The following is a 10,129-nucleotide window of genomic DNA, read 5'->3' on the forward strand; positions in this document are numbered from 1 at the left end:
TTTGCTTTTGTAAACAAAGCTTTAGCCCTTGCAATAACACATTTCTTCTTGTTGGTAAGTTCTTTAAGCAACATCCTGTTCTTTGCTTTCATATCTTCCAACAACTTGTGATGCTTATTGATTTTGATCTTAATATCCTTATCTTGAATCATCTTTCAACGATAATAGTTTTCTATTACGAATTTTTGTCTAACGACATCTTTGACAATATATTTGAGATTCAATGGATCTCAAATATCTTTCGCTACTTTATAGTAAATGTAAAAATCAAACCAAATATTAGACAAAACACTTAATAAAGTGTGTCGGCATATCTTGTTCGTGTGAATCCAATCTTCAACTTGTTTTCAAGAATACTAGGGTCGGGTTTTGAAGATGTAAGAATAGTAACAACTTAAACATACATTCTTTCTAGTGTCAGATAAAACTTTAATTTTTGACACATCCGATATCAATTTTACAAATATCGTCTAAATTCTGAAAATAAAGTTTTGATTCTTCAGATTTGGGTTGTTGAGAGGTGTAGATTCAATATCTATCGAGATTTATGATTGTGTTGTTGCACAAGTCTCCCAAAATATAACATGAATTTCTCAAATTTTTTAAAAATTAAATAATCCAATCCAGGATTTTAGTAAAGGAAAAATTAGAGGACAAAAGAGAGAAGAAAATGAGAGAACGATAAGAAGAAAGATAGCTTCAAGTGTGTTTTTCTTGGAAGAATATAATACTCTACTTATAAAAGATTGGAGGCTTGCGGTTACAACCTTTGTAGCAACGTTCTCCACTTCTGGTGTCATCAAATCTGCAACTTCGCGGCTGAAGCTCAACAGGTAAAAGCACCGTAAAAAAACCAAAATGCTACAGAAAAAACAGCGACAGTGATGTGTGCAGGACGTGAAACTGAAAACTTTAGGTTTCCTTTTTATATCAGTAGTGAAGGGAGCAAAGATATCTTTTGCAATACTCTGATTTTCCAGAGATTGAGACAATGATTTTTTAAAAGCAAATACATTTGCTTCGCCTTTCATTCTTTGGACATGAAAATATTTCAGTAAAAGATTACGGTTCCTTAATTCCTTATCAAATATCACTGCATGCATTCCCATCACCTAAAAAGGCATTTACCCAGTCATCAAAATTATTTGCAGTGTGATTACTCATAATATTTTCTGCTAGATTTTATTTTACTCATAATCGAGAGTCAACAATCATATCATATCACCAATATGAACACAATGTGCAAACGGCATAGAACCATTCCCATTATCACGCATTCCAAAGTCCAATCATATTCTCACGTGTCATCCAGGAAGGTATTATACTAGGGTGCTACTCTACTTATTATTCACGATGAGGACGCCGGTGGGGCCTACCGTCGCGCTTGTCAACCACCGTTGTTGGCTCATGCGAATCACAAACCTGCGTTTTGAACTTGCAACCGAACTTCTTCCCCAAAGCGAGCCACACCCCGCCACCTTGTGGGCCATTCCTGTCCATCTTCTCAATCACCCGTTTCATCGAAGAACACTCTCGTTCTAGCTGATGCACCCGCGACCTCATGCTATCCATGTCCAAGCGAAGCACCTGATTCTCCCTCACCGTTACCTGCCACGTGTTAATATCGCCGCGATCGTGCGTGCATCCTTCCCCTGCTCCACCCCACTCTGCATCCGCCGACGCCACCGAAGGTCTTGCCGGCTCCTGCGCTGCCATCAGCGTTCCGGCGATGGTGTGCCGCAGTTGAAGTTGCTCGAAGAAGAGCACGCGAACCACCGCTCGCAGCGGGAGCCTTTCATTCTGCGCGGCGTGCGTGCACGCCTCCAGTGTAAGTTTCTGACAGTCCAACACTTCACAAATCTTCTCCCTATCCGATTTCGAAACCCATGGATGCGCCTGCAATTAGCGATCCGAAATTAGGATTTTCATTAACCAATTATGCTTTTTATAGAAGCACGTAATATCGGAATAGTTTTTAGGTACCTTGAGATAGACATCTACGGCACGATAGAGACCATCGTGGAACAGTCTCGCTCTGATACCAGTTGTTGGGATTTTTAGGGCTTTTGAAAATATGAGAGATATGAGATATATGAGAGATATATGTGATATGTTATACGGAGGAACATGTTTTTGTATTTTATTGATATACTCTATATATAGAGCAAAATATAACAAATATCAAGTATAAAATATTTAGAATATCTCACTCCTAATCTAAAATAATAACAAATTTCTAAAACTGACACATATCTCTAAAACTGAAATATTTTCTAAAAACTAATTTAAATAAAAAAGATATTAAGTAATATTCTCAACATTCCTCCTTGCTTAATATCTGTTTATTTTATATCTTCAGATTTGATTCTCCATCTTTTGATGCTTGATTTTCTCCTCTTTTTGTGCTTGCAATATTTGTTTTTCTCCTTCTTCCATGGCATCACATCTTTCTTCAATTTGGCATCATCCTTCATATTTCTTCTTATATCAGCATCACCTTCTTTTTCTTTGTTCGGTGTGGATTTCATTGGAGTGGCATTGGACCTTTTGTGAATATTAAAATGTGAACCTCCATCTACTTTCTTCACTTGGACATCTACTTTCTTCCAAAGATATTTATCTTCTAATTTTGATCCTTCTTTCATGTTCACTTTCTTTGTATCAAATTCCTCCTTCATAAAATCCAGCGCAAATCTTTTGTCTTTCATGTGGACTCTAAATACCTCTATGTTGTTTGCATTTTTTATCACACATACTTTATTTTCAAAGGAGACCTTATAACCTTTCTCTAACAATTGAGCAACACTTAACAAATTCTGGGTAATCTCAGGAACATAAAAGACATCAAAAATTAATTTGATACCTGAATGAGTTTTAATTGAAACTGTTCCTGTACCTTTCACAGCAAGTTGTTCTCCATTCCCAATTCTTACCTTGGAAATATTTGATTTATTCAGCTCCTTGAAAATTTCTCTATCATGAGTCATATGGTTTGTGCAACCACTATCTATAATCCAATCTTTTGAAGATTGGTTGGTTGTGACACATGATGTTGTAAAAAGTAGATCTTCCTCTGATTTATCCTCATCTGATTTATTCTCCACAATTTGAACATCTTCTTCAGAATCTTTAGATTTGCATACCTTTTCCACATGTCCCAATTGACCGCATTTGTGACATTTGACATCTGGCCTCCACCAACACCAATTGGGTTGATGACCTTTTCTCTTGCAATAGGGACAAGATGGAAAAACTTGTGTGTTGTTGTATTTGCTCCTTCTATTTTTCTTGACTATGAGAGCATTATCTTCCGTGTAATTTAAATTACCTTCAACCGCCTCATGATCTTCTCTCATCAATCTTCGTTGTTCTTGTGCTTGCAAGGCATGTATCACCTCTGTAAAAGTGATTGTAGACAAATCTTTTGTGTTTTCTAAGGAAGCAATAGATGCCTCATATCTTTCCGGCACCGTCACCAGAATTTTCTCAACGAGTCTGGAATCTGAAAACTCCTTTCCCAACAATTTTATCTTGTTGGCAATACCCAACAATTTGTTTGAGTATTCTTTAATCGTCTCTGACTCTTTCATTCTTTGCATCTCAAACTCCCTTATCAAGTTCAAAACTTTCATGCCTCGAATCTTCTCGTTCCCTTCATATTCTGCTTTCAAGTATTCCCATATTTCTTTGGGAGACTTTAAAGTCATGATCCTGGTCATAATCATTTGTGAAACACCTGCGAACAAGCATGATTTTGCCTTTGCCTTTCTCGTTTTCTTTTCTTTATGCGCTTTCATTTGAGCCATGGTGGGATTTTCAGATAAGGGAACATCATCTTCCTCCACAACTTCCCATAGATCTAGCCCCTCTAGATATGTTTGCATCCTTACCGCCCATAGATCATAGCTTTCACCATCAAAGAGTGGAATAGCGACGTGTGACATATTTCCTTCCATTCTATCGGCAGTAAGAACAATGGCTCTTGATACCAGTGATAGGTTATATTTTTTCATATATGGTTTATAATCAGTGGTATCAGAGCCGATGGTTCGGAGTGACTGACCGCATAACCACCACCATAAACAAAAAGGGGTCACCGATGTGACTGACCGCATAACCATAACCAAAGGGGTCAAAAAGGGGTCATCGATGTGACTGACCGCATAACCATAACCAAAGGGGTCACTCATACCTGAAGGGAAATATACCATATGAAAAAGAAAAAAAAATAAGGGACTCACCCTTGAGGGGAGATGTTGGGAATAGTCCAAGTGTGAGTCAAAGTCCCACATTGGATAGAAAAGACAAAGTTAAACACTATATAAGAATAAAGGCCCATAACAACATTGCCTTAAGGTTTTGGTGTAAAAGTGGTGTCTAAGGTCTTATATGTGTAAGACTAATGTTATATAACCATATAGAACCACAATCTCTCAATGACCATAACTATGCCATGACCATGACTATAAACCATATATGAAAAAATATAACCTATCAGCTGATAGGTTATATTTTTTCATATAGGTTATGGTTATAGTTATGGCATATGGTTATTGGGAGATTATGGTTCTATATGGTTATATGACATTAGTCTTACACATATAAGACCTTAGACACCACTTTAACCCCAAAACCTTAAGGCAATGTTGTTATGGGTCTTTATTCTTATATAGTGTTTAACTTTGTCTTTTCTATCCAATGTGGGACTTTTTGACTCACACTTGGACTATTCCCAACATCTCCCCTCAAGGGTGAGTCCCTTGTTTTTTTTTTCATATGGTATATTTCCCTTCAGGTGTGTATGAGTGACCCCTTTGGTTATGGTTATGCGGTCAGTCACTCTGAACCATCGGCTCTGATACCACTGATGGGTTATGTTTCATATGTTATGGTTATGACCATGATTATAACCATGACCATAACCATAACATATGAAACATAACCCATCAATCCGAAATTAGGATTTTCATTAACCAATTATGCTTTTTATAGAAGCACGTAATATCGGAATAGTTTTTAGGTACCTTGAGATAGACATCTACGGCACGATAGAGACCATCGTGGAACAGTCTCGCTTGATCAGGAACTGAGATAGCGAGATCGTAGAATTTCTTAGGCTTGAGATTCGCATCGGAAGCGATCTCTGAAAGATAACAGTCAATGAGTTTTCCAACAAGCATCAGCGCCGGCGACGTCGGTTCGCAGCCGTCGATTGCAGCCACGTTTCGTTCTTCTTCTAAAAAGTAACGTAAAATCCTCGCTACGCAATCGATATCGTACAAAGTTTCGTTTAGGTATGAATAGCTAGGTATGAGAAGGTCATCGAGAGTGACTTCATCGAGCTGCGATCCTATCTTCTTCTCCAACACGTCTCTGCATGCTTTGGAAGCGCTCAGCATGGTAGCGGCTCGCAACAGTCCGAAGAGAAACCTCACCTGCGTGGAGTGCTTGGATGAGAGGTTCGAGATCACAATCTCAAGTAACTCTTTCTGTTCTGCTTCTGAAGAAGATGATGTCAAGGCCTTCCGATTGGACCTCGACAAACCTGGAATGTGTTTCTTAGCGTAATGCATTAGGCAGATTTCGATTATCTCCGGCTTCAGCTCAGATTCTTTCATGGCGATAATTAATTGCTTGAACATAGGTAAACCTAGAAGCGTGAGCTCCTCAAACCAAGAGTCATCTTCACCATCGATCACGGCTTTTCTTCTTCCCCGCAGTGTGTAAGCGGAATCGCTCACTGGCCACCTAAAGCGTGCTTCGGAGATGATGGAATCGACGCACCTCCGCGGGATTCCTAAAGTCTCCGCTAGAGGCATTAAGCGCTGGCTGGATTTCAAAGCTATGATGGAGTCCTTGAGGCTGTTTAGCACGGACTGAGAGAGGAAGGTCTCCGTCTTGGCGATCAGGTTTTCTTCGGAGTGTTCTTCCGTCATCTCGAGAAACTCCCCAGCACAGCGGAGAGGAACCACATTGGAAGAAGACAAGTTAATTTTGGCGCCGAAACAGAATTTGGCGGCTAATTCAAAGGTCTCGGAGCCGCCGGGGAAATCTGCGAGCACCAAATGACAATGTTTCTCCCCCTCTTCTGCTGCTGGTGTGGTAGCAGAGGAATGATTTGCTTCTTCGTCGCTTATTAGCTGGTGAAGCTTTCGACTTTTTGACATCATAGGGGACTAAAATGAAACATGTCACGACACAGGACAAATTTTAGAGAAACCAAGTACAGAGTATTGTTGGGTGTGCATGCATAAGATAAGAATATTGGCTTTAGCGTGCTATAGGAAGCTCACCCTTTGAAGATGGAAGTTCATCTTCTCTACTTCAACCACAAGGTCACTTGGCAATTCCGTTGTGCAAACCCTGCAATAAGGAATTGTTGCAAATATGGTCACTTTTGGATCAAGAAAAGCGTGGTTCAAAGGTAGCTAGTAGTGAGAGAAGTTATTACTCTAACCATGCTTGCTCTCTAGAATTCAGTTGCTCCCCTGTTGCCATTTCCTCACAAAAATACTAGGATTCAAAATAATAGAAACAGATTGCAGTAAAGCTGAATTCTGAAGATGCTGAAAACTAAGCATATATCAGAGATTGGACATAAATAATGTGAGTAGGGGTTGTGGGTCAGGGATTTTATTATCACCCGGAATTATAGATGAATTGTAGAAAGTAAGTAGACTTGACTGGCACAGCCAATTGCGAAATATAGAAGATGAGAAGGAAGAAAAAGATTGTCTTTTTGTGCTTTCTTTTGGAGGTTTTATGTGGAAAATAACACATGAAAAAAGCTTAATATAAGGAAGAGAAAAGAAGAAGAAAGGACTGGGTGAAACAGTATGGAATCTACAAACTCAAAACGGACAAATAGACCTAGACCAAATTCCTAAAAAGGGGATCCATAGGATCCCTTTCCTTCCTTTATCAGAACTTCCTTTTCTTTCTTCTTCTCTGACTTTCAGCAGAACTTCACTATCACCTACTGTTTCTCTCACTCATGCATTAAGATGGCAAATAGACTCCACAAAAAGGAGGTGCCATTGATTAGTTTTCTTTTTGGAAAGCCAACATTCACTCATTACTCATATACCGTTGCTTGCCAACCAGGTTATTACTTTTTGCGCAAATGATGGAATAATTTAGTTTAGGAATGAGAATTCTGGTTTTCTCACATACAGTACAGAGTTGCTTTGCTTAGTTAATAGATCATCTTATCATTATTTTACACGGAACCTGTCAAATAACTCTCTAAAAGGCCTAGAGGGACCTCCAATTTTTTGCTCGCGTCTTACCAACCTTATATTTTATCATCTGCCATGGGCTATTAACGAACGCAATGTTAATTGCAAATTTCTTTAGTTGGTTTAGGCTTCAACATTCTTTAATGGTTCCTTTTTAGTCTTTATTATTACATATAATTAGTTAATGTTTAAAACAATAAAAACTATTTCAAATTAGGATAAGTAAAATACTCTTTATTACTAGATTATATTAATTAGTATTTATGTTAAATTAAATTTAATTGATGATCAACTAAAAATATCGGTTAAAGCATGACAAAATTCAAAACTAATAAATACTTCTACAAAGACTATAAAAACAGAAGCAATTACCATTAAAACCCTTTCTTTGGAGGATGTTAATAAATTCATGAAGCCGTCTTCTATATTTACTCTACCAGAAAAGATGTAAGCATTCCTCTTGTCTGCCCTTGATTAAGAGTAATCACAGTAAATTTAGTAAAAACCAGATAAAGGAGGAAGGAAGCCTGTAGTGAAGAGTGGCACAAGTATCTGGTTAATTAAGTGTAAGGTGATGAATATGTAAGTTATAACAGATGGTATATATATAACAGAAAGTTGGTATAAATTATTATTGTTAATGAAATTTATTTTCCTAAAGTTGAGGAACATTTTACAGGATAAGCTTATAGCTTCCAAACTAAACAAAATTGAGTAAAAAGAAAGACAAATGCTGAGAGCCATGTCTTCATTTATGGTGGCATATCTTTTATCCCATACTTTCGTATAATTTACGGCCACCAACAACCACCGTAAGGTACATGATCGAAGAGCTCAAATTGATACACGCACATGACAATGTGGACAAATTTAGAAAAAGGGTGGGAAGGAAGTCTTTCAATAAACCCCACTGATCCAATGGAAGTTTCTTTATCAATTACTGTTTGGTGAATTACTATCAGATGATTTGCACAAGAGATGAAGTCAAATTGTCAATAATCTAACCTATTTGCACTGCTATGTTTTTGGATACAAATTAACCATTACAACAGTCGTCAGTCTTATATCAGCAACTCTTGCTGCTAGTTATCTTAATCAGTTCTTCATTATTATTTTTATTTTTGTTTATTTATTCTCTAAGCTTTAATCATTCAATGGATTGATCTCTGCTTTGTATAGAGATTATAAAGATTTTGTATTTACACTCGATATACTGTTGGTGGCACGCAGGACAATATATAGAAAATTTTCATGCGATCTTAACCGACATTTTAGAGATTTATAATTATCAAGGTCAAATTAGTGGATAATAAAACATGGCAATTAAAAAGTATATCTCTCGAGCATTAGAAAATCGTAAAAACCTCAGAGTGATACCATCCATTCGAAGATAAAGATAACATAACCACGTCGTTAGAACCCAGGTTAAATGCGTCTTAAAAGAGGAGCAAATTCAAGAACATGTATTGAAAGTCCAGAATCTGATTACATTCGAATTTCTGTTCATTTCCATTCATCTTTTACAATTCACTGACTCGAGCATAAAGTCTTCACAAATAGTCACACCCAACTTGACCTAGAAAACTTCTTAAAGACTTCATCCAGGATTTTACCTTTCCTAGCAAATATTTTCCTCTTTTAAATTGGTGCAAAATATACCCAAAAGCCAAAATATAGAAACTAAAATTACAATTAAACCTTTCAATTATCATTATATCCAAATATTCTAAATGTTTCCCCCTCCCTCCTTTTACCAAATTCCTCCCTCTCAGACCCACGTTTACAGAGTATGGGTTAAAGAGGGACACACAACCATGACAGAATAAAAAACAATATACCTAAAACCAAAACATAAACTGACAAACTTTGAAGCATTTGCAGTTTAGAACACACGGCACTAGAACAGAGGAATTTATTCTTTATTAATGGATCCATTAACACAGAAGAATGCAGGTTCATGTTGGTCAGTTTCACATGACCAACGCTACATTACATTATTAATATTAACCTCCTTAAACACTTTTAACACACCATACTACCCCAACAATACCGACCTCTATCTATCCCTCTGCATGTCGTCATATAACTCCAAATGATCTTGTACGGATCAGAATCCAACGCAGCTCCATCAACTTTGAGAATTTCCGTTGCCTGCCGCTGAAACCAACATTTAGAAGAAAGATAAATTCCATAACAAAAATGTATCAAAATTTAAAACATAAATTTCAATTTTGCATATAAGTTCAGATACTTAAAAACATATTTAATTCTAAAGATTAAGGTAACGTAACAGTGGAAAAGGTTTACCTTGGGAAGAGTTATTGGGCTGAGTTGGTTGCTGAGTAGCCGTGTCGGTGGTTCTCGGCGGTATGGCAACGCCGGGCCATGAGCGGCAGGTGCAGTGCATTCCCTCATCAATGCTGGCGTAGAGGGTGGCCAAGTGGTTGCCACACCCTCCCCACGTGTACCTCCCGCAGCTTCTACACTCCACCCTATAGCACATGGTTTTGGCTTTCAAAGTTGAAACTCTTTTACTCTTTGAGCAATTCCAACGATGCCTTGCTTCAGAGTATGGTGTTATGACACAACAAACCCATTTTATAAAGAATATATTCCGATCACATTGTTAATGCTATCATCTCGTTAACATCAACGCTGTCTTGGTTTAGTTTCTCTTGTGTCACACACCTCGATACTGAAGATAACGCCTGGCATAGTTATTCGATTATTCCATTTCACAGATTCTGTTTAGAAGCCACTCTTCCTATTCCTAATTTGCTTTTCAAAACCTCTATGGACCAGATATTGCATTCAACGACTACCATTATGCCACGTTCTTAGGAATAACCGCTAGACAAAATACATCGCATTCACTTCTTTTCCTAGGCCTC

The 10,129-nt window shown here is 37.7% G+C and overlaps 1 protein-coding gene across 2 annotated transcripts; it reads right to left on the minus strand.

Moving 5' to 3' along the window:
* Positions 1-1,199: 1,199 nt before the first annotated feature.
* On the minus strand, positions 1,200-8,474 carry LOC114173921 (BTB/POZ domain-containing protein At5g66560-like). Of its 2 annotated transcripts, none has more exons than XM_028058598.1 (4): positions 6,458-8,474; positions 6,294-6,363; positions 5,025-6,176; positions 1,200-1,896 (listed from the first exon to the last, which is right to left on the minus strand). In XM_028058598.1, the coding sequence occupies exons 1-4, from the start codon at positions 6,496-6,498 to the stop codon at positions 1,345-1,347; spliced, it is 1,815 nt and encodes a 604-aa protein (XP_027914399.1). In that variant the 5' UTR covers positions 6,499-8,474; the 3' UTR covers positions 1,200-1,344. The 2 variants fall into 2 exon arrangements, with proteins under 2 accessions (XP_027914399.1, XP_027914398.1); XM_028058597.1 differs by having other exon boundaries at positions 6,452-8,474.
* Between the last annotated feature and the right edge of the window lie 1,655 nt (positions 8,475-10,129).

This window comes from Vigna unguiculata, chromosome 2 (genome assembly GCF_004118075.2).
Source record: "Vigna unguiculata cultivar IT97K-499-35 chromosome 2, ASM411807v1, whole genome shotgun sequence".
Lineage (NCBI taxonomy): Eukaryota > Viridiplantae > Streptophyta > Magnoliopsida > Fabales > Fabaceae > Vigna > Vigna unguiculata.